This window comes from Trematomus bernacchii, unplaced genomic scaffold (assembly GCF_902827165.1).
Source record: "Trematomus bernacchii unplaced genomic scaffold, fTreBer1.1, whole genome shotgun sequence".
In the NCBI taxonomy this organism is placed as follows: Eukaryota; Metazoa; Chordata; class Actinopteri; order Perciformes; family Nototheniidae; genus Trematomus; species Trematomus bernacchii.
In genome coordinates this window covers 501,167-526,638 of record NW_022987696.1, presented here as the reverse complement: position 1 = coordinate 526,638, position 25,472 = coordinate 501,167, and the positions used below count along the sequence as shown (strand labels likewise).

Here is a 25,472-nt window from a genome sequence, read left to right as displayed (position 1 = left end):
ACTTGACTAGAACGCACCCAGAGAACCAGCATGGAGCTACAACCGAACTGGTTTTCAGTGGAAAAAAATGGGTATTTAACATTTGGGATTCAAGAAAAGTCCAGATTAGACCTGGAAATAAAACTTGTGGTTGGTTATTTTTACACATTTTAATGCAGAAATGTTACATATGAACTCCGGGCTGTAGAAACAAGGATCAGACTATAAAAAGATAAATACAGCATTCATTTTAATTGGATCATTTACATCTGAAGGTACAGAAGGTGTGTTTGAAGTCGTGCTTATGGACATTTCCTCTACAGTGTAAAATGTTCTGATTTTTTCAGAAATACAATTTGTTGATGCTTCAGAAAAAGGTCAGAATGCCAAAAAAACATCCTTTTTATTTAGGAATATATAGGTTTTCTCCAGGCCCTTTCAAAAATAAAGCCAATTCAAATAATGTGAGAAACAATGAGGATGTTTTATTTTGTAATCTTAATCTTTATCCTGTGGTTGATTAGTTAAAGAGAGAACATTTTTCTCCGCACTTTTTTTGTTGTAAATTAATAACTTAAATCTCAGCAAAAATAATTGTTCTTCATTTTCAAGTTGCTACAGAGGCCGACAGTTGCAAACGTGCCCAAATCTCTTCCATCAGGAGAAACACGCTGCAGCTTCAGAAAGGATGCAGATATAGAAACCCAAATGTTCCACATGAAGAAACATCTTCAGCGACTTGATAACAACTTGAGGAGACATGCGCAGCGTTTACCAAGAGCTGCAGAAACCAAACGCTGCAAGAAGCTCAAACAAAACACAATGTTTCTTTGTGTGGAACATTTGGGTTTTTATATCTGCATCCTTTCTGAAGCTGCAGCACGTTTCTCCTGATGGAAATGTTTGGGCCGTTGTAGCACGTCGGCCATCGTAGTTGTTATTGTGCATATCAGGGAAATATCAAAATGTTCTCTCTTGTGAATGTGAGAGGTAGATGAAAGACTCAGATGTATGTTCATAATGACGCAGGTGAATGATCTGTTTGTTTCAGGGCTTTCCTCTATAAAGGTTGATTATTCATGATATTAATAAATAATAATAATAAGTATGGATTTCATGCAAACGAGGCCACACTTCCCTCTCGGACAGTTTCGGTTGTGTTTCGTTGGGAAGCTTCTTCTTCTTCAGGTGTTCCTCGGTGGGGAAACACTGGCAGTGTCTATGAGGACCGTCTGATACAACACATCGAAACTAATCTCAACACAACGTTACTCCTGCGGCTCCCTAATGGAAACACGTAGAACAAAGTGACATTAGAGGCATGCTACCGGCCGCCGTGACGACGACGCCGCGGCCGCCGGTTCGAGTCCCGGCCGGCCGAGCTGCTCCGTCTGAAAACACGACGTCGGGACGGGATCGTGTTTAAAGGGTTTCCGGACGGTTTTCCGGACTCTACAAACAGCAGCCAAACAACAACAACAACAACAGCAGCTCTATCTGTCGTCCAGTTTTGGCGAATCCACAGGCTCCTCGTCTTCGTCGTCATTAGCTCCGGCGGTCAGTCGCTGGCGGGCGAAGTCTTCGAAGATGATGTCATCGTCGCTATAGGAGAGGAAGGGGGGAAGGGGGGAGTGAGTGAGTTTATAAGAAAACAAGCAAAGAAACATCAAGACTCATCAAATGTGTGCGTTCAGTTTGTACATAACATTTGTACGTTAAACTTGTACGATACATTTGTACTTTAAATGTGTACACGTTAAACTTTTAGGATAAATTTGTTCTTTAAATGTGTACACGTTAAACTTTTAGGATAAATGTGTTCTTTAAATGTGTACACGTTAAACTTTTAGGATAAATGTGTTCTTTAAATGTGTACACGTTAAACTTGTACGATACATTTGTACCTTACTTTAGGTTTGTATGTTCAATTTAAGAGACTTTGAGTTGCTCTGTGTTAATCTGTGAGTTGTATTCTTTTAAATGGACCACTTTGATTAAATACCCCGAGACCTGCTTGAAAATTCGGAAAAATCCTTCGCCATACCCAAGATCATCATCTCATCAAAACTGAGTCTCCCCATATGAACCTTTAGAGAACACTTTGATAATATAACAATTTTAGCTTTCCTCTTTTAGTGCTGACACATTAAATCAATTGTACATATGGTACTGCTGTAAAACAGATAGAGAGACAGACAGACAGACAGACAGAGAGAGACAGACAGACAGACAGACAGACAGACAGACAGACAGACAGACAGACAGAGAGAGACAGACAGACAGACAGACAGACAGACAGGAAGCTCACTTTGTGTCGAACTGGATCAGGTTTGTGTCGATTGGAGCTTCATCTGGAGCTGCAGAGAGGAGAGAGAAAACCTTTACAGAAACACATATTCTTTAAAGAGTCCTCTCCTGCTGATGTTCAGGTGTATATCAGTATGTAGTGTCTCTACTTTAAAGAGTCCTCTCCTGCTGATGTTCAGGTGTATATCAGTATGTAGTGTCTCTACTTTAAAGAGTCCTCTCCTGCTGATGTTCAGGTGTATATCAGTATGTAGTGTCTCTACTTTAAAGAGTCCTCTCCTGCTGATGTTCAGGTGTATATCAGTATGTAGTGTCTCTACTTTAAAGAGTCCTCTCCTGCTGATGTTCAGGTGTATATCAGTATGTAGTGTCTCTACTTTAAAGAGTCCTCTCCTGCTGATGTTCAGGTGTATATCAGTATGTAGTGTCTCTACTTTAAAGAGTCCTCTCCTGCTGATGTTCAGGTGTATATCAGTATGTAATGTCTCTACTTTAAAGAGTCCTCTCCTGCTGATGAGTTCCATAGTGATGTCACTGTGTTCAGGAAGTGTCAAACCAGCCATAAAAACAGACACATAAAAATAATAATGTCATATTTATCTCACTGCAGTCAAAGTACTAAGAATACACTGCAAAAATAAAGTCAAATGTAACTGCAGTCACACCTTTGACAAGCACTATATAAGTTCAATGCATTATTAAAGTACTATTTATTAATCAAATGTATACAATTGTGTAATTGGGAAATGTTCACTGTCTGTGTATTTGATGCACACTTATTATCTTATTATCGCAGCTGAACTGCATCAACAAATAAAAACTGACACCGTTTACAAAATGCCATGCAGTATGCATTAAAGCCATGCATCAGGTTCACAGTAATGGCTCTGCTGTAAACACTGGGAAATGTCACATTAAATGTCCTGCAGAGTCATTATTGACGAGCGTGCAGTGAACTCACCGTCTCTGTAGAACGACTCCTCTAGCGGCTTCGGGTGCATTAACGTGAACGGCAGCTCCACAGAGACGTCACTGAAACACAAATCATCAGAAGCACCGCCATAAAAACACCCATAACCCTCAGTGGCTTTATTACGCACATCTGTTACTTGGACTATTACCCCTGCCCTCTGTAAATCTCAGTGACAGAATGAGAAAGGTTACCTCGCTGCCAGATCTCCCAGGAGCCTGAAATAAAACAACATTAACGCTTTAGTTTCATCTCATTTCTGATGATGTGCCAATAACGGCCATCTCGGTACAGGACCAAATGGACTGACATGTAGATAAAAAGCCATAGATGGCGGATATTTTTTTTCAGTTCAATCACCAAACTATTGGTTATTGGTCTTGGAGCTTTAAATAACTGAAATGTAAACCAGCTCAACAAGTAAGAAAACAAGGGGGTTGTATACGATTCAGAAAACAGCTTTGACCCCCTCTTGACTTTTTATCATCTCAAGAGTTAGGAACAGAAACTGGTGATCCCACGGTGCTACAACAAGTTGTTTTCTAAATGCTGCATGTTTCCTCAAGTTGCTGAAGATGTTTCTACATGTGTTTTAGCCCCTTTGTGTTTTTGTATCTGCGATCTCGTCTCCTCTGATCATTTCAGTTAATGAGTTAAAATCACTCACCCGCCTCGAGACACGACCAGCTTCACTTTGACTTTGTACGACACGATGATGCCGAGGATCTCCTTATTGGCTCCTTCTCTCAACCTGAGCACAAACACATTCAAATGGACCAATAAGAAGCCAGTCACATGTCAGTATAGTAACGTTTTTTTCTTTCACTTTTGTTTGGATCTAAAAAATTCACATGTGGCCTTTATCCTCTTCCGTAATAGAGTGGTTCAGGAATGAGTCCTAAAACCCGGAAGTGAGTCAGCATTTTACCACTTCCTGTTCCCTCGTCTCAGAGTCAACGGGATTTTGGAAAGCAAAGTCAAGAGACGGATCACGTTTTGTTCTAGGACATTAAATCCATCAGCAGTGACCCCACTGGGGATTTCTGAAGAGTTGCCGTGTCTGAAAAACGATGGTTGTTACCAAGTGGCTGAATAGGACTATAGAAGTCGTGGAGGACGTTGTACGTCATTACGCCGAACACGTAAACACCCTGTTCTTAAAGCAAGTACCTGCCTCCTGCAAACTGTTAAAACAAACGCTTCAACTCGTACCATTTAGAATCTGTATGTTTGAATATGGATCTGAAGTTGGCGTGACGTTGAAGTCGTGCTGCTGTACTCGCCTGTAGCTCCTTTATAGCATAACGTTAGCATTTTGCTTCCGGCCATTAGATTTATGATTCGAACATTATAAAAGTAGACGTGTGGAGATTATCCGGCTGAACAAAACTTGCATTTATCTAACAGGTTCGTTTTCCATAGATCTTATTTTTTAAATATTCCAAAATCCTGGAGAAATCCCGTAGTTTTTTTGTCGAGGGAACCAGCAGCTTCCTTCAGGGTCGAACTACAGAAATACGTCATCACTGCACCGCTCTATTATTACTCTTGTAACTATATACACTTTTTACAATACAATACCTTCAGACTCAGTTGCAGGATTTTGTGAATCAGCTGATTAAAGAGTCTTCCCCTGTCCCATGGGCCATGAAGGCATCATGTTTTGACTCACAGTGTGCTGGAGGCCAGGTTGGTGTCCTCGTGCTTCAGCTTCCCGTCCAGAGCCAGGCCTCGCTTCTCCCGGTTGCTGGCCAGAAACGGAGTTAGGGTGAAAACTTTGCAGAACGTCGAACTGGGAGCAACGAGATCGCTGAGGACAGAGAAATATAAAATAACATTAAAGATATATCCTTTTGACTTTAAAATATACAAAATTACGAAATTAACATTATAGCATCGTGTTTAACATGTCAAAGGTATGTTTGTTTATATTAAATATTTAAAAACTTAAAAACTGAGAATACGGTACAAAGTCACTGAAAACGGAAAAGCAGAGATTAGCATAAAAATCACCAGATTAACGCACAAAGTTACTGATTAATGTACAAAGTTACTGATTAACGCACAAAGTTACTGATTAATGCACAAAGTTACTGATTAACGTACAAAGTTACTGATTAATGTACAAAGTTACTGCTTAACGCACAAAGTTACTGATTAATGCACAAAGTTACTGATTAAAGTTCGAAGTCACAGATTAATAATCAAAATGACTGATTAACGTCAAAGAATAACGTGTAAAATTACAAATGAGCGTTATAATCACACACTAACATAAAAGTCACGTGTTACCTTACAAAATCACAGATAAAAAATATCTTAAATGATTAGGTTTGTTTGTTTGCAGATGATTTAAATAAATTCCTCATATTACGTTTTATCATACATAGACAGCAGAAGGCTCCAGATAAATTATAAAGAAAAGACAAATAAATGAAACTGACTCTGACTCCTCGGTGGCCACCGGACATTTGTACTGCGCCGTGTTGAAGAGGCAGATATCTGCGTACTGTCGCACTGCAGACACACAAAACATCCGTCACTAACAGAGGTGGTAGAAGTACTCAGATCTTGTACTTGAGTAAAAGTAGAAGTACTCAGGTCTAGTCAAAGTAGAAGTACTCAGATCTTGTGCTTGAGTAAAAGTAGAAGTACTCAGATCTTGTTCTTGAGTAAAAGTAGAAGTACTCAGATCTTGTACTTGAGTAAAAGTAGAAGTACCAGAGTGTAGGAATACTCTGTTACAGTAAAAGTCCTGCATTCAAAATGTTCCTCAAGTAAAAGTAGAAAAGTATTCTCATCAAAATATAGTGAAAGTAGCGACAGTAAAAGTAGTCATTGTGCAGATTGGTCCATTTCAGAATAATATATATGATATGTTTTATAATGATTGATCATGAAAGTGTTCTCAAAGCTGGTAAAGGTGCAGCTAGTTTGAATGACTTTGTATACTGCAGGGTTTGTGGATTTACTCCAGGTGGAACTAAAGGCTGATTTAAGAATTAAAGTACATAATTTACCTCTGAATTTCAGTGGAGTAGAAGTACACAGTATCATAAAATGGAAATACTCAAGTAAAGTACAAGTACCTCAAAATTGTACCCAAGTACAGTACTTAAATGTACTTAGTTAATTTCCACCACTGGTCACTAACACAAAGGGACAAACAGAGAGTGGTGCGTTCAGGGACCTGAGATCTTCATCTTCTTCACCGTCTTGTTGGTGTTGTTGGTGACGTGGACGTTGACGCTGATCGGCTCTCCGTGGTAATAAATCTGAGAGAGAAAGATTATTAGATCTATTATATAAGTATATAAATGATATATATTATTATTATTGTTATTATTATTGTTATTCATTTTAAATATTATTATAGATATATGTTATTCTTGTGATTATGGTTTATGATATCTGTAATAATTCATATGAAATAATGGCATATTTGCAATAATATTTTTCATAATCTGAATTATTGTGAAATCGATATTTCTGTTCTTGATCTGGTCGATAGTGGAGAGTACGTGTTCTTATGTTCAAGTACTTGAGAACACATTTACTGGTAGTACTTTACTAGAGCATTTCCATGTTCTACTTTAATAAACTCCCTGCGTTACAGCTGTAGCTCCTGTCTATATGAATGTGTTATAACACACACACACACATGTGTTATAACACACACACACACACACACACACACACACACACACACACACACACACACACACACACACACACACACACACACACACACACACACACACACACACACACACACACACACACACACACGCACACACACACACACACACACACACACACACACACACACACACACACACACACACACACACAAACACACACACACCTCTTTGTCCAGGGACGCCTCCAGGTGCAGCGGTTTGTCCGACATCAGGAACTGTCGGGTCGTCTCTGCGGTCGGCTGAGGGCCCGGCTTCTCCGGAGCAAACTGAACCTTCCTGATCACCAGACGCACAGAGTTCCTGCACAAACAACAACAACAACAACGAGAAAACAACACAACATCAACGTTAGCTGATTACTTCAGAAATCATAAAGTGGTGTTAATATGTGGAGATTATCCTGCTGAACTAAACGTGTGAGTCTCATCAACGTTTGGGATTATTTTCTGCATTAATCCAGAACCCCACAGAGAATCCCATTGGATTCATTATTACTGAACCACTCTGCGTTCCTGTCCGACCTGCTAATGCACGCCGGGTTTCACTTTCATCCATAATTCATCTCTTTATTGCGCCTCACTTTTACCTCTTGTGGATCTTCTCCTCAACGTTCTCTGCACAGAAAGACTTCACCTCGAAGTCCACGCCGCAGGCCTGGAAACACAGCAGAGGACGTTTAGCGCTGATTTAATTTCAGGAGTCTGATTCAGTGCTGAAGCAGTGAACGCATCGTTACCAACTATTTCTGGTTATTTTGCAGGTTGTTTTCCACATGTTGCATTTTTATTCTGGTGGTTTTTGCGTCTCGTTTTACCTTCCCCGTGTCCTCGGGGCCCGGCTGCAGGGTGACGGAGCACGGCAGGTTCAGAGGGATCTGCAGTCAGGGACAAATAATCATAACGTTATTTACACATTGTCACAAGGACCGATACAGGAAAACACTCCTGCCTACTGCAATAACTCTCTATAACAAATCTCCTCTGGAAGAGAACTCTCTGCTTAAACTCTCTCTGTACATTTTACATTTATATTCAATTTAATATTTGATATTCCATTATTTACACACTTATATATAATATCCTGCTTTATATTTTGTTACTGTACATTTGTAATTCAACATGTATATTTTCTACTTTTTTAATGCTATTTTATTTCAATTTTTCAGATGTTTACTTTTTGTAATGTTTATTTCTAGTCTTTTCATTTCTCTAATGTACAATGCCATGTCTTTTTATGCTGCTGCAACACAACAATTTCCCAAATTGGGATCAATAAAGTACTTCTTATCTTCTTATCTTATCTCACCCCTAGATTCCACGGGGTCCGTCTGCACCGCGTTACAGCCGCGTTACGGCCGCATTACGGCCGCGCTGCGGCGTTCACAGCGATCGCGGCCACTCTAGTCAATGGGTGCTATTCCACCAGATGCGCCGCGTTACGGCTAGAAGCGTCCCAGAAGCGTCCCAGAAGCGTCCCAGAAGCGTCTCGGCGCTGGGCTCCACTAAAAATAGGATGCAAGTCTATTTTCGACGCAACACGATGCGTTGCATAGCGCCGGGCAGGAAGTGGACCGGTCAGAGCATCCAGTCAATCCCCAAAATAAACTAATTTTGCAGACCCTATCCCTCCGTAGTCTTTCAAGTAGGAGGAGAAATGCCAGCGTTCTCCTCCGGTTTACAGGCACTGTGTAAATTATATATATAGAATAATTATGATGATGAATGCATTTTTTTACCACTAAAATACAGCAACACATCTTTGATTCATGTCGTTTATAACTGGAATATTACAGTTATTATTAACTTTGTCTGTACAAAGTAGCCTGTCCAGGAAATATGCCCAAATCAACAAAAACTGCGAGCCGGCACGCAAGACGCTCCGCTTCTGAAATGCTTCTGAAACACTCCTGAAACGCGCCCAGTAGGGTATGACGCCGGAGGAGGCCGGACCAAAACCGCGGTGCAGCCGTGACGCGGCGCAGACGGACCCGGTGGAATCAAGGGGTTAGCGATCTGGTTACGTCTTTTTTAGTCTTTCTGCAACGTTCGGTCATTTTGTGATTATTTTGCACCCATTTTTTTTAATCTTTACACAACCACATTTATTTTTTGGTTATTTGACAACTCTTTTTAAAAGTTGAGCACCTAATGGTCATTTTGTAGTTGTTTTTCACCAAATGTTCACCTTTTTTTTTGTGGTGATTTTGCATTGTATTTACACATCTATGATTCCATTTGGTAATGTGAGAACCATTTTCTGTAGTTTTGCACTTAAAGGTAATTTTATACGATGTCCAACATTTAGACATTTTTGTTTGTTTGTTTTGCATCTATTTTTACACATTTTATGTTTCCATGTGGTCATTTGATGACTTAGACTTTTTGCGACTTGGTCATTTTGTGGTTGTTTTGCACCAAGTTTTCCAAAATATTACCTGTTTTTGTTCTTTCTAACCTGAAGCTGAGTTTTTATTCTGAGAGGCCTGACAGTATGGTTTCATAGAGTACCTCGAAGGTGAACGGGTGTGCGTGTTCTCCCAGTTTTTTGATCAGGCGTTCTTGAAGACGAGTCAGACTCTTCTTCTCTTCGGGCACGGGAGGAAACGCCTGGATGTTTGCCACAAACAGGTCTTTCCGAAACGTCAACCCAAGGACGTCCAGGTCCTCCCGACCGTACCGGAACGCACAGGTCAGAGTCACGAACACTGACGGGAAGAAAAAACAAGAAAAATCAGATACTCATATTACACTGTTTACTATAAAGAGCAGAGGCCCAAGGACGCTTCCCTGAGGAACACCACAACGTATTAAAGATGGACGAAAATAGGATTAAAAGTTCAGTAAACAAGATATTTAAATGTCTGCTGTTACTTACCCGCTTGGACTGTTGTATATTGTCTATTGATATTATCTTATGTTGTGTTATTTATGTTTGGGGGTGGCAGTGACTCAGTTTCTTAGTGGAAGCAATACCATATTTTTGACGTCAATATAATCCTTTTTAAATCAGTACTGTCAATCAAGTTGTTGGTTTATTTAGTAGCCGTGTAATGAGCAGGATCATTACCCTTACTTATGTAGCTTTGCTGTACTTAAGCAAAAGACACATTCACTGAGGTGGACAGTAAAGTCAGTCTAATCTAATCTAAAGCTAGGTTTCACCTTTCCTCTCCTTCAGGTACTCCGGGTCGATCAGGATGACGCCGTCTGCAGGAAGTCAGAAAGTCAACAAGCAGCCAAAGGATGGACGAGTTTCAACAACATAAAATAATGTAAATTAATTGAATAAATGCTTTCTAACTTATTTAAAGAATCTCACCGACAGGCTCCACCAGATCCACCTGGTCCACAAAGTCTCTCTTCCCCAGATAGACTGTGAGCTGAGGGGGGAACACAGCGACCAATCAGAATCAACCATGACAAAATCAACAGCCAATCAGAATCCACCATCAGGACCTAACAACTACTCAGAATTAACTGTCATGACATCTAAGAGCAAATCGAGTCAACATCAGAACTTCCAACAGCCAATCAGAAACTTTCAGAAAATCCAACAGCCAATCAGAACAGCCAATCAGAATCAACCGTCGTTCATAGATATTTTTAAAACTGATTTCTACAGAGCGCTGCTAAAAAGGATCAAACCCTTTCTGCTCCAGTGACTGCTTTTGTTTACTTGTTTTTCTTTTACTTTTTCGTAAGTTACTGTTTTTTTGTTGTTCTTGTGCTTTTCTAGGACTTTGTGTTTAGATTTCTCATCAGGGGACGAGCAGGTGTAAAAGAATAGACAAGGACTCACCTTTCCATTGGGACTGGCCTTCTTAAACACTCTGAAACACAGACAGAGAAGCAGGTCAATGAAATCCTTTATCTGGCCCGCAGACACAGTGCAGATGAAATGTTAATAAAAATCAAAACAAATAAGTACACCACGGTAAAAAAAAAGAAAGATATGTATAATATACATATAGAAGTATTGTATAACTGAGTCCAGTGGAGCTGTTCGACCAATAGACTGCATATTTAGAGGTTTATTTTATTGCTTCATTATTCAAATGTTTATTTGTTTACTTTGTTCTGTGAACATAAATACTTTATTTGTATTGCTGTTGTTGTAATTATATTGTTCTGCGGCCTGTAAAAGCTATTGTATCTGATTTTAAAGGGCCCCTATTCTGCTCATGATGTTCATATCAGTATGTAGTGTTTCTACTTTAAAGAGTCCTCTCCTGCTGATGTTCAGGTGTATATCAGTATGTAGTGTCTCTACTTTAAAGAGTCCTCTCCTGCTGATGTTCAGGTGTATATCAGTATGTAGTGTCTCTACTTTAAAGAGTCCTCTCCTGCTGATGTTCAGGTGTATATCAGTATGTAGTGTTTCTACTTTAAAGAGTCCTCTCCTGCTGATGTTCAGGTGTATATCAGTATGTAGTGTCTCTACTTTAAAAAGTCCTCTCCTGCTGATGTTCAGGTGTATATCAGTATGTAGTGTCTCTACTTTAAAGAGTCCTCTCCTGCTGATGTTCAGGTGTATATCAGTATGTAGTGTCTCTACTTTAAAGAGTCCTCTCCTGCTGATGTTCAGGTGTATATCAGTATGTAGTGTCTCTACTTTAAAGAGTCCTCTCCTGCTGATGTTCAGGTGTATATCAGTATGTAGTGTCTCTACTTTAAAGAGTCCTCTCCTGCTGATGTTCAGGTGTATATCAGTATGTAGTGTCTCTACTTTAAAGAGTCCTCTTCTGCTGATGTTCAGGTGTATATCAGTATGTAGTGTCTCTACTTTAAAGAGTCCTCTCCTGCTGATGTTCAGGTGTATATCAGTATGTAGTGTCTCTACTTTAAAAAGTCCTCTCCTGCTGATGTTCAGGTGCATATCAGTCTGTAGTGTCTCTACTTTAAAGAGTCCTCTCCTGCTGATGTTCAGGTGTATATCAGTATTAAGTGTCTCTACTTTAAAGAGTCCTCTCCTGCTGATGTTCAGGTGTATATCAGTATGTAGTGTCTCTACTTTAAAGAGTCCTCTCCTGCTGATGTTCAGGTGTATATCAGTATGAAGTGTTTCTACTTTAAAGAGTCCTCTCCTGCTGATGTTCAGGTGTATATCAGTATGAAGTGTTTCTACTTTAAACTACTCAATCTTTGTTTCACATTGTGTGCAAAGCCTTGTCAAAACATGCTTAGATCATTAAATCGTATCTTATCTTGAATGTGTAATATGTCTTCCTGCTTTGATCTGCTCTGTATCTTTGCTGCTGTGAATAAAGGAACTATCCTGAGTTCCCTCACAGTGCTGGAGGTTCATGTTCCCCAGCAGCTTCCTGTCTCTAATGCTGTCTGACAGCCCCCCCCCCCCCCCCCCCTGTGTTAATGCTGTCATAAATTAGCTTCTGCTGCTCCATTAGCTTTCAGCAGCATCAGGACGCCACTTTACCGGAAACCGCCGAGCCTCATGGGAGCTCAGCACGCCATTACCCGCTGCAATAAGTCCAATCAGAGTTTAACACAGACACAAAATAAATAAATATATCACGACGTGGATCAAACACACACCAGCTGATGTTCATTTATCAACACACTGCAGGAAAATCACTGACACACTTCATCACACGCGTCTTTGTTATGATTAAATGTGCTAATGAGGCTAATGCTAACTGTTGGTGAGTTTAGGAGGAAGACACGACACAAACATATTATTATTTAGTTATTTAAAACATATTTATCCTACTTTGACTTATTGTTTACACATTTGGACCTGTTTGTTGTTTTTCAAGTTTTTCTTTACAATTGTTATTATACATTTTTTAATTGATTTAATACATTTAAAAGTCAATAACTCATAAATTGGGAAAATTGAAATGTTCCTTGTTTAGTTTTAATTGATTTTAATGCTTAAATGAATTATTTTTATCAGCTCGAGGAAACAGACGGTGTTTAAACCCTTTACAAACGTATGGATTATATTTAAGAAGCTATTATATAATGTCGGGTTATTTAATATTTCACACATTTCTTCTCTTCATCCTTAAATCCTCATGTAAATGTCAGTGCAGGTTAACAATAATATTCAGATAATGGAAACTGCATTTTAATGTGGAGTAGCGTGTCCTAAGTGTTTGTTGTGAAGCTCGATATCAATCGGGAGGAAACTCTATCTGACGGGTCGATATTCTCCCGAGGATTCCCCTGACACCTGAACGCCTCATCAGCAGCAAACTAGGTCGGAAAATCAGGTGGAAAATATTCCAAAGATTTACTAAAGAGGTGTGGATGATGTGAAAAAATATATGAAATAAATACTGTAAAGAATATTCAATAAATATTGTAAAAAATATAAAAGAATATCCTGAACATGTAAGAAAATTGAGAAATTATATTCAGTATGTAGTGTCTCTACTTTAAAGAGTCCTCTCCTGCTGATGTTCAGGTGTATATCAGTATGTAGTGTCTCTGCTTTAAAGAGTCCTCTCCTGCTGATGTTCAGGTGTATATCAGTATGTAGTGTCTCTACTTTAAAGAGTCCTCTCCTGCTGATGTTCAGATGTATATCAGTATGTAGTGTCTCTGCTTTAAAGAGTCCTCTCCTGCTGATGTTCAGATGTATATCAGTATGTAGTGTCTCTGCTTTAAAGAGTCCTCTCCCGCTGATGGTCAGGTGTATATCAGTATGTCGTGTCTCTACTTTAAAGAGTCCTCTCCTGCTGATGTTCAGGTGTATATCAGTAGTGTCTTTACTTTAAAGAGTCCTCTCCTGCTGATGTTCAGGTGTATATCAGTATGTCGTGTCTCTACTTGAAAGAGTCCTCTCCTGCTGATGTTCAGGTGTATATCAGTTTGTAGTGTCTCTACTTTAAAGAGTCCTCTCCTGTTGATGTTCAGGTGTATATCATTATGTAGTGTCTCTACTTTAAAGAGTCCTCTCCTGCTGATGTTCAGGTGTATATCAGTCTGTAGTGTCTCTACTTTAAAGAGTCCTCTCCTGCTGATGTTCAGGTGTATATCAGGATGTAGTGTCTCTACTTTAAAGAGTCCTCTCCTGCTGATGTTCAGGTGTATATCAGTATGTAGTGTCTCTACTTTAAAGAGTCCTCTCCTGCTGATGTTCAGGTGTATATCAGTATGTAGTGTCTCTACTTTAAACAGTCCTCTCCTGCTGATGTTCAGGTGTATATCAGTATGTCGTGTCTCTACTTTAAAGAGTCCTCTCCTGCTGATGTTCAGGTGTATATCAGTATGTAGTGTCTCTACTTTAAAGAGTCCTCTCCTGCTGATGTTCAGGTGTATATCAGGATGTAGTGTCTCTACTTTAAAGAGTCCTCTCCTGCTGATGTTCAGGTGTATATCAGTATGTAGTGTCTCTACTTTAAAGAGTTCTCTCCTGCTGATGTTCAGGTGTATATCAGTATGTAGTGTCTCTACTTTAAAGAGTCCTCTCCTGCTGATGTTCAGGTGTATATCAGTATGTAGTGTCTCTACTTTAAAGAGTCCTCTCCTGCTGATGTTCAGGTGTATATCAGTATGTAGTGTCTCTACTTTAAAGAGTCCTCTCCTGCTGATGTTCAGGTGTATATCAGTTTGTAGTGTCTCTACTTTAAAGAGTCCTCTCCTGCTGATGTTCAGGTGTATATCAGTATGTAGTGTCTCTACTTTAAAGAGTCCTCTCCTGCTGATGTTCAGGTGTATATCAGTATGTAGTGTCTCTACTTTAAAGAGTCCTCTCCTGCTGATGTTCAGGTGTATATCAGTATGTAGTGTCTCTACTTTAAAGAGTCCTCTCCTGCTGATGTTCAGGTGTATATCAGTATGTAGTGTCTCTACTTTAAACAGTCCTCTCCTGCTGATGTTCAGGTGTATATCAGTATGTCGTGTCTCTACTTTAAAGAGTCCTCTCCTGCTGATGTTCAGGTGTATATCAGTATGTAGTGTCTCTACTTTAAAGAGTCCTCTCCTGCTGATGTTCAGGTGTATATCAGGATGTAGTGTCTCTACTTTAAAGAGTCCTCTCCTGCTGATGTTCAGGTGTATATCAGTATGTAGTGTCTCTACTTTAAAGAGTTCTCTCCTGCTGATGTTCAGGTGTATATCAGTATGTAGTGTCTCTACTTTAAAGAGTCCTCTCCTGCTGATGTTCAGGTGTATATCAGTATGTAGTGTCTCTACTTTAAAGAGTCCTCTCCTGCTGATGTTCAGGTGTATATCAGTATGTAGTGTCTCTACTTTAAAGAGTCCTCTCCTGCTGATGTTCAGGTGTATATCAGTTTGTAGTGTCTCTACTTTAAAGAGTCCTCTCCTGCTGATGTTCAGGTGTATATCAGTATGTAGTGTCTCTACTTTAAAGAGTCCTCTCCTGCTGATGTTCAGGTGTATATCAGTATGTAGTGTCTCTACTTTAAAGAGTCCTCTCCTGCTGATGTTCAGGTGTATATCAGTATGTAGTGTCTCTACTTTAAAGAGTCCTCTCCTGCTGATGTTCAGGTGTATATCAGTATGTAGTGTCTCTACTTTAAAGAGTCCTCTCCTGCTGATGTTCAGGTGTATATCAGTATGTAGTGTCTCTACTTTAAAGAGTCCTCTCCTGCTGATGTTCAGGTGTATATCAGTATGTAGTGTCTCTACTTTAAAGAGTCCTCTCCTGCTGATGTTCAGGTGTATATCAGTATGTAGTGTCTCTACTTTAAAGAGTCCTCTCCTGCTGATGTTCAGGTGTATATCAGTTTGTAGTGTCTCTACTTTAAAGAGTCCTCTCCTGCTGATGTTCAGGTGTATATTAGTATGTAGTGTCTCTACTTTAAAGAGTCCTCTCCTGCTGATGTTCAGGTGTATATCAGTATGTAGTGTCTCTACTTTAAAGAGTCCTCTCCTGCTGATGTTCAGGTGTATATCAGTATGTAGTGTCTCTACTTTAAAGAGTCCTCTCCTGCTGATGTTCAGGTGTATATCAGTATGTAGTGTCTCTACTTTAAAGAGTCCTCTCCTGCTGATGTTCAGGTGTATATCAGTATGTAGTGTCTCTACTTTAAAGAGTCCTCTCCTGCTGATGTTCAGGTGTATATCAGTTTGTAGTGTCTCTACTTTAAAGAGTCCTCTCCTGCTGATGTTCAGGTGTATATCAGTATGTAGTGTCTCTACTTTAAAGAGTCCTCTCCTGCTGATGTTCAGGTGTATATCAGTATGTAGTGTATCTACTTTAAAGAGTCCTCTCCTGCTGATGTTCAGGTGTATATCAGTATGTAGTGTCTCTACTTTAAAGAGTCCTCTCCTGCTGATGTTCAGGTGTATATCAGTTTGTAGTGTCTCTACTTTAAAGAGTCCTCTCCTGCTGATGTTCAGGTGTATATCAGTATGTAGTGTCTCTACTTTAAAGAGTCCTCTCCTGCTGATGTTCAGGTGTATATCAGTATGTAGTGTCTCTACTTTAAAGAGTCCTCTCCTGCTGATGTTCAGGTGTATATCAGTATGTAGTGTCTCTACTTTAAAGAGTCCTCTCCTGCTGATGTTCAGGTGTATATCAGTATGTAGTGTCTCTACTTTAAAGAGTCCTCTCCTGCTGATGTTCAGGTGTATATCAGTATGTAGTGTCTCTACTTTAAAGAGTCCTCTCCTGCTGAAGTTCAGGTGTATATCAGTATGTAGTGTCTCTACTTTAAAGAGTCCTCTCCTGCTGATGTTCAGGTGTATATCAGTATGTAGTGTCTCTACTTTAAAGAGTCCTCTCCTGCTGATGTTCAGGTGTATATCAGTATGTAGTGTCTCTACTTTAAAGAGTCCTCTCCTGCTGATGTTCAGGTGTATATCAGTTTGTAGTGTCTCTACTTTAAAGAGTCCTCTCCTGCTGATGTTCAGGTGTATATCAGTATGTAGTGTCTCTACTTTAAAGAGTCCTCTCCTGCTGATGTTCAGGTGTATATCAGTATGTAGTGTCTCTACTTTAAAGAGTCCTCTCCTGCTGATGTTCAGGTGTATATCAGTATGTAGTGTCTCTACTTTAAAGAGTCCTCTCCTGCTGAAGTTCAGGTGTATATCAGTATGTAGTGTCTCTACTTTAAAGAGTCCTCTCCTGCTGAAGTTCAGGTGTATATCAGTATGTAGTGTCTCTACTTAAAAGAGTCCTCTTCCGCTGAAGTTCAGGTGTATATCAGTATGTAGTGTCTCTACTTTAAAGAGTCCTCTTCCGCTGAAGTTCAGGTGTATATCAGTATGTAGTGTCTCTACTTTAAAGAGTCCTCTTCCGCTGAAGTTCAGGTGTATATCAGTAGTGTCTCTACTTAAAAGAATATCCTAAACATGTACAAAACATTTGTAAAAAAATTACCGAAACATGTAAGAAAATTGAGAAATTATATTCCCAAAAAATGTCCCAGAAATGTGATGTTCTTTTTTTTAAAAGTCCAAAATATGTGTGATAAATGTTGGCAGAAGCATCAAATAATGTTTTGGAAAATCCATGAACGAAAAATGTGGGAAAAATATGAAAAATGTCCAAAAAACATTCTAAAGAAATTTTTGGGGGAATTTAGAAGATGCCCAAAATATTATATAAATGGGGCGAAGCCTGCGAGCTAGTTCAGGCAGTCAACTCGAGCACTTGTGCTGCATTCATACAAAACGCCCCTCGCCACTCTACAACCAACCAAACAGAGTCTCCTTAATATGCCGCTCTATTTAACCTGCCAGATCTCTCTATGCATTGCTTGCTGCTGCTACTTCCACGTCGCTGCTGCTTGCTGCCCCCCCACCACCCCAGCTTCCACCTGTAGGCTCTTAGTTAGTTAGTTATTTAATCATCACTCATCGTGCTATGTATATCTGTGGAGTGATGGGGCCCGAGCCTAGACGCCAAACTATATGCTGCTTCTAATAAACATGTTAAAGAAATACGTGAGTTGTCTGACTGAAATGTATTAAAGATATGATTTTAAAGAATGTGCAAAAAAGTGTTCATAAATGCACATTTTCTTGAATATTTTCTAGAAAAGTTGTAAAATAAATGCTGATATTTATATGAAAAAAATATGAAAAAAGTGCTGAAAAGTTCCAATTAATATATTGGAACAATTAGTAAAACAAAAGTCAAAATATTAAAAAAGTTAAATATCGCTTGGTTTCTTCTGAAGAACGTCCGAAAAATCACTGAAAAATATTTGTTTGAACTAACGTAATTTCTTAAAAGTACTAATTTAAGTAATTTAATTAGCTTGCATAACCTTTTAGCTTTGTCAAGATGTAATTTATATGAAGCATTTAAAGAAATGGCAAGAAGTAGAAGCACCGACGCAGATCCATGACATCACATTTAGACGTTTTAACGTTTTTAGGATGAGGTTTGGTTTGAGCTGCTCTGCATGTCTCTCTGATGTGAACTCATTCATATTCTGCCAACACGAGCAGCCTGCAAACACACACACACACACACACACACACACACACACACACACACACACACACACACACACACACACACACACACACACACACACACACACACACACACACACACACACACACACACACACACACACACACACACACACACACACACACACACACACACACACACACACACACACACACACACACACACACACAGGGATGTTCAGTTTGACTCCAGTAACATGGGGTTTAAAGCCAATTCAGTCGCAAAGACTCAACATTCATTAAGTAGACATTTTGCCATTTCTAATGTTGGCAAAACATGTTCAAAATAAATTTGTAAGACAAAAAACATTAATATTTCTTCCAAAAATACATTTAAAAATTCAAAATAATTACTGAAATAAACTTTTAAGTACTGAAAAATATCCAAATAATATTAATGAAATAAAAAAAGTTTTAAGGAATGTCTCAAAAATATCCAACCATATGTCAAAAAATGAAACTATATGAAAATGTAATGTACATTTTTTTTTTCAAGACATTTCAAAGCTTAAACAAAATATGTAAGGAAATAAAGGGAAATGGTACATTTCCAAAACATCTGAGAGTTTAAATGAAAATGAACAAATTAATAATTTAAAGGTCTCCTATTCTGCAAAATCCACTTCTCCATGTCTCTTCTACATCAACATGTGTCCCCTCTGTGGAAAGAGACTCTCTCTTCACACAGAGGGGACACGTGTCTCTTCTACATCAACATGTGTCCCCTCTTCTTCATGTCTCTTCTACATCAACATGTGTCCCCTCTTCTCCATGTCTCTTCTACATCAACATGTGTCCCCTCTTCTCCATGTCTCTTCTACATCAACATGTGTCCCCTCTTCTTCATGTCTCTTCTACATCAACATGTGTCCCCTCTTCTTCATGTCTCTTCTACATCAACATGTGTCCCCTCTTCTTCATGTCTCTTCTACATCAACATGTGTCCCCTCTTCTTCATGTCTCTTCTTCATCAACATGTGTCCCCTCTTCTTCATGTCTCTTCTTCATCAACATGTGTCCCCTCTTCTTCATGTCTCTTCTACATCAACATGTGTCCCCTCTTCTTCATGTCTCTTCTTCATCAACATGTGTCCCCTCTTCTTCATGTCTCTTCTACATCAACATGTGTCCCCTCTTCTTCATGTCTCTTCTTCATCAACATGTGTCCCCTCTTCTTCATGTCTCTTCTACATCAACATGTGTCCCCTCTTCTCCATGTCTCTTCTACATCAACATGTGTCCCCTCTTCTTCATGTCTCTTCTTCATCAACATGTGTCCCCTCTTCTCCATGTCTCTTCTACATCAACATGTGTCCCCTCTTCTTCATGTCTCTTCTACATCAACATGTGTCCCCTCTTCTTCATGTCTCTTCTACATCAACATGTGTCCCCTCTTCTTCATGTCTCTTCTACATCAACATGTGTCCCCTCTTCTTCATGTCTCTTCTTCATCAACATGTGTCCCCTCTTCTTCATGTCTCTTCTTCATCAACATGTGTCCCCTCTTCTTCATGTCTCTTCTTCATCAACATGTGTCCCCTCTGTGTAAAGAGACTCTGAAAGTTTCAGGAACAAAGATTCTCTCTCTTTTTGATCCATTTCTATAAAAACCTGTCTGAAAATGAGCTGATCAGATTTTGGCCACTTTATGATGTCATAACGATGTTTTGTCTTGTGTAACCATTAGCCAATCAGCAACCAAGGTAACCCCCCCCCCCACCTTATCACCTGAATCTCCTCCTAGAGCACCAATAGGCGCTTTCACACCGCAGTACTTTCCCACAAAGGTTCATCAGAACTTCGTTCCATGAGAACTCATGAACTAAGTACAGATCGCGTTCACACCGGAATAAGTTCCTGGGGAAGGATTAGCCAAATGAGCCGCTGACGTCACTTCGTCTTCTTCTGCTTTGGGTTTACTGGCAGGCCGCAAACGACTTCACGGCGTATACTGCCACCCGGAGTCCCCGGCCGGAAGTCCCCGGAGTTGGGGAAAGCTTCAGTAGAAGCTGCTGGGACTCCCAGCAGCTTCTACTGAAGCCTTCAGAGTAAATCGCCAGAACGCCGACACCTCCTCATCTCCACCGCTCCCATGTTTTCTTTTGTGTTGCCATAAGTTAGTCTCTCTGCGTTTCTGCGCTGGGCTAATGCTAATGCTAATAATGCTAATGCGAGGATAATAAAATGGCGGCTTCACACAACTTTTTGGGAGTTTTACGGAGCGTGGTTTGCAATCCGCCCAGCCAATCAGACATAGGAACCTTTTTCTCCCACGAAAGTCCCTGCTCTCTAGCAGGGACGGAAAAGGGGGTGAAAAGGTTCTTAGGAATTTTAGTTCCGGCTCTTTTTGGTGTGAACGCGACATTTCGGAACTATATCGGGAAAAGTACTCCGGTGTGAAACCGCCTAGTGAGTTATTTTCATCTAAAGTATCGGGGTGTTTCTCAATAGCGAGTACGCTTGCTTGGTAGCACATGTCTGCCGAGCATCTTGCTTCAGAAGCGAGTCAAGAATCCTTCCTGGCATTCGGAAAACGAAGAGTGGAACAGGCTAGCAAGTGTGCAGGTGTGCGTCATATGAGAGGCCCCGCCTCTTACATCTTCCGCCACAGATTTGGGGAAATTGGTCCGTGCGCAAAGCATTGTGGGGATTTTAAGACCGCGGAGTCTACTCATGTGCAGCCTCGATATTTCTCCAAACGGAGTACGCCGGGCTCGGTAGATTTCCAAGTATGCTGGAGATTGGAACAGTACTTCGGCGGCACTCGATGACGTAGTATGCTTGAAATAGTGGCTCTGAAGCAGCTTTACTCGAGATTGAGAAACACCCACAGACAGAGAATCAGCACTTTGGAAACAGGGCTGAAACAGAGGGGATTATGGGATGCTGCAATGATCTGTTTGGTGTTTCAGCCAATCAGAGACAGGCTCTGGATATATCTGAGACTTGTGATATATTGACGAAAGACAGGATAATAGGGGACCTTTAAACAAATAATAATTAAAATGTTTAAAAAAAGTCAAATACACGTGAGAAATATCACAAAACACTAAATGACAGAAATGCTGTTATTTTATCCCACAGAGGAATTATCAGAAGAATAATCCTGTTTTCCTGTCAGCGTACATTTTCGAGATATTTCCACTTAAAATCTGCGTGAAAAATAAATGAAAAAAACCATAAAAACTAAAATATTTAAATAAATCTCACAGAAACATCTGATCCTCCTCCAGGTTTCTGACAACGACATTAAAAACATGAGATTAATGAACAACTGTTTCCTGTCGGCATCAAATTAACGGCTCAAATATCATCCATCAATATATTAATCAAAAGCAGAAGAAGACGTCACACACACACACACACACGCACACACACACACACACACACACACACACGCCTACACGCCTACACACACACGCCTACACATACACACACACACACACACACACACACACACCACACACACACACACACACACACACACACATACACACACACACACACACCGTGTTTTAAGGTTCGTCTCCCCCATTGACTCACCTCGTTCCTTTATCTCCCATCCTGACGAGCCGACAGAGAGGGAGGCCGTCTCCGTGGAAACTGAGGGAGGATCTCTCCCTCCTCCCCCCCGACAGGAAGTCGTCAGACTCTCAGGAGGAGGTTTCCCTCCCCCTCCTCTCGCTCTAATTCACCTCCCTCCCTTTTCTCCCTCCCTCCTGTCTCTCCTATTCACCTCCCTCTTTTCTCTCCCTTTCCTCCCTCTTTTCTACATAGTATCCCCCGTTCCTTCCTCTATCCTTAAAATCCCTCTGTTCACAATTCAGATTTTTTCTCAAAATTCTGACTTTTTTCTCAAAATCTAAATTTACTGACTTTTGTTAAAAAGGTTTTTGTAAAATTCGGACTTTTTCTCAAAATCTGAAAATTCGGACTTTTTTCAAAAAATTCGGACTTTTTTCTCCAAAATTTAAAATGTTTCACTCTTTCTAAAAATATAGACTATTGTTCTGAAAATCCGGACTTTAAAAATTCTGACTATTTCTGTGAATCTAAAAAGCAGTAATTCAATGAGTTAAACTGTCATTGGGTTTATCTTTGAGGTACTTTGTATGTCCTGCTCCTGTTCACTTCTTAGTTTAGCTTCTTCAGTGGCTCGGGGTAGCAGCTGGTTACTCCATAACGACCTCGTGAATAAACTCGTTAATGTGTGAAAACGCCCGGAGCTCCATCATCGCTGTCACGTCAAACCTTTAAATATTTATGACAAGAGATTAAAATGTATTAATACATAAAAATAGGTACGAATATGAGACGGGCTGAAGGTGAGAAAGCATTTTATTAGACAGAATGTAAACATTAGAAATATATCAGACAGTCTTCACTCAGTATTAATATTTCATGACATAAGTTCAGAGACAAACTGTTTTTAAGGAAATCATATTCAGTATTGATAAAAAGGTAAATCTGGGGCGACAGCTAGCTAGCTATCTTACATTACATTACATTACATTACATTACATGTCACTTGTTAGACGCTTTTATCCAAAGCGACTTACATAATAATTTGGGGTGAAGTGTCTCAGGGACACAACGACATGCTGACTGCAGTTGGGTTTGAACCTGTGCTCCCCTGATCCCAACACCAACGCACTAGCCCACTGCGCCACATGCCTGCTATCTAACTTTAAAAAGAGCTAAACGGACCTTTCATGTCTCTAGATGAACAAATATTTATAAATATTATGTTTCTTGTTTACCCCTCTGGCAGTGAGAGTTATTATAGAAACTTTGCTTTTTGTAAAACGAAATCTTCCTAAATATAACTTATCTTCCAACCCAGTCTCACAGAAAACGTGTAATAGCGACGTTGGTCCACAGGGCAACACGTAGTATATTCACAAAAAACCCTCTCAAGACGTGACATGGATACAATATTTTGTAAAGAAAAACACATGGAGCTCAAATAATCTTGTTAATATCTATCAAACTAAAGATCCTACACATCCACTGGACGTAGATTCTAAAAGCACAATATAAACTTCTCGCTAAATGTAATCAAAAAGCATTTTAACGCCAAACTAACTATGTTTTTTTTTCTCAGTGGGAAAGTTTGCGATCACGTGACATGGTCATTAGAAATGAATAAGAACAAATATTGTATCCATGTCTTGAGAGGGTTATTTGTGAATATACTACGTTTTGCCCTGGACCAACGTCGCTATTACACGTTCTTTTGTGAGACTGGGCTCTATCTTTTAAGACGCTGCTAGCGCTAAGCCGGATGAGCTAACAGTATCCGAACAGGAGTGAAAGATTGGGGGTGAATCCCAGCTGTTATCAGTGGTGGACTGGCCGATGGGCCGGTACCGGAGTGGGTCGGTTGGACGATGTGAGCCGGTTGGATAAGTCACTAGCACCCCCCTCCCTTGACAATTTACTAGCTGTATTTACTTGCGGTACCGAGGTGGGCCGGCGGTACCGAAGTGGGCCGGTCGAGAGTCCCGGGCTGATTTTTAGTCCCAGTCCGCCCCTGTCTGTTATTACTGTTGTTACAAAAGCCCCTATCTGCTTACATCCCACAATATACAGCTGTATCGGTGTTGTTTTTACAGACAGTTTGTCTCTGAGCTCAGGACAGTTTGTCTCTGATCTCAGGACAGTTTGTCTCTGAGCTCAGGACAGTTTGTCTCTGAGCTCAGGACAGTTTGTCTCTGATCTCAGGACAGTTTGTCTCTGATCTCAGGACAGTTTGTCTCTGAGCTCAGGACAGTTTGTCTCTGATCTCAGGACAGTTTGTCTCTGAGCTCAGGGCAGTTTGTCTCTGAGCTCAGGACAGTTTGTCTCTGAGCTCAGGACAGTTTGTCTCTGATCTCAGGACAGTTTGTCTCTGAGCTCAGGACAGTTTGTCTCTGAGCTCAGGACAGTTTGTCTCTGATCTCAGGACAGTTTGTCTCTGATCTCAGGACAGTTTGTCTCTGATCTCAGGACAGTTTGTCTCTGAGCTCAGGGCAGTTTGTCTCTGAGCTCAGGACAGTTTGTCTCTGAGCTCAGGACAGTTTGTCTCTGAGCTCAGGACAGTTTGTCTCTGATCTCAGGACAGTTTGTCTCTGAGCTCAGGGCAGTTTGTCTCTGAGCTCAGGACAGTTTGTCTCTGAGCTCAGGACAGTTTGTCTCTGATCTCAGGACAGTTTGTCTCTGAGCTCAGGACAGAGAATCAGGACATTTTAACAGCTTTTTCCCTAATTCATAACAAATGAAAGTTCCCTTTTAAAATCCCTGAAGCTGAACATTAAGCAAACACAAACATTCCCCAAATAAATAACACGAAAACTGAACAACAGAGCGTTCCTGTTAGCTTAACAATTTTTGATCAGTATTTTCAATTTCTCAATAAAGCAATTCGGTCGCCAGCTGTTGTGTCATCCTCTTTGATAAACACGTTAAAAAATATATTAATTATATGAATACTTGACGGCCTGTAGAGTCACTGAAACCGTGTTAGTAATTTACTTCAAGAACATAGTGACATCACTACGGAACACTCGCGCTCCTATTGGCTCCAACACATTGTAGATGATAGGCTAAGGGGGCGGGACATCTCTAAGCTGGTTGACCAATCACAACAGAGCCGGCCAGCTAACCAATCAGAGCAGACTTGGCTCTGGTTTCAGACAGAGGGTGAAAAGAGGTGCTGCAGCACAGGCAGTATGAGAACAATAAAGAGCACCACAATTATTTTATTTTCAATATTTTCTTTTGCTGTTTGTTTTTCTACGTCATTTAGCAGCGTCGGCATTTCATTTCAAACCAGGTAAAACTTCTTGTAGTAACCCCTTTTTAAAAAAACATTTTATCTTTATTGTTGTTGTTTGTATTAATGCTCCCCAGTTATTTCACAAAATGCAACAAAAGCAGGAAGTTCCACATCCCTTTATCCAATCAACACACAGCTTAAAGGTCCCCTATTATGCTGTTTCTCATCAATATATCACAGGTCTCAGATATATCCAGAGCCTGTCTCTGATTGGCTGAAACACCAAACAGATCATTGCAGCATTACCCATAATCCCCTCTGTTTCAGCCCTGTTTCCAAAGTGC

General features: G+C 40.1%; 1 protein-coding gene across 1 annotated transcript; it reads right to left on the bottom strand.

Moving 5' to 3' along the window:
* Positions 1–140: 140 nt before the first annotated feature.
* arrb1 (arrestin, beta 1) lies at positions 141–21,987 on the bottom strand. The gene is made up of 16 exons (XM_034138459.1): positions 21,915–21,987; positions 10,756–10,786; positions 10,276–10,336; positions 10,119–10,163; positions 9,465–9,661; positions 7,772–7,831; positions 7,544–7,611; positions 7,122–7,257; positions 6,447–6,531; positions 5,701–5,773; positions 4,929–5,066; positions 3,924–4,007; positions 3,451–3,474; positions 3,248–3,318; positions 2,288–2,336; positions 141–1,581 (listed from the first exon to the last, which is right to left on the bottom strand). Exons 1-16 carry the CDS (start codon positions 21,932–21,934, stop codon positions 1,473–1,475), a joined length of 1,251 nt encoding a protein of 416 aa, XP_033994350.1. The 5' UTR covers positions 21,935–21,987; the 3' UTR covers positions 141–1,472.
* Positions 21,988–25,472: the final 3,485 nt, after the last annotated feature.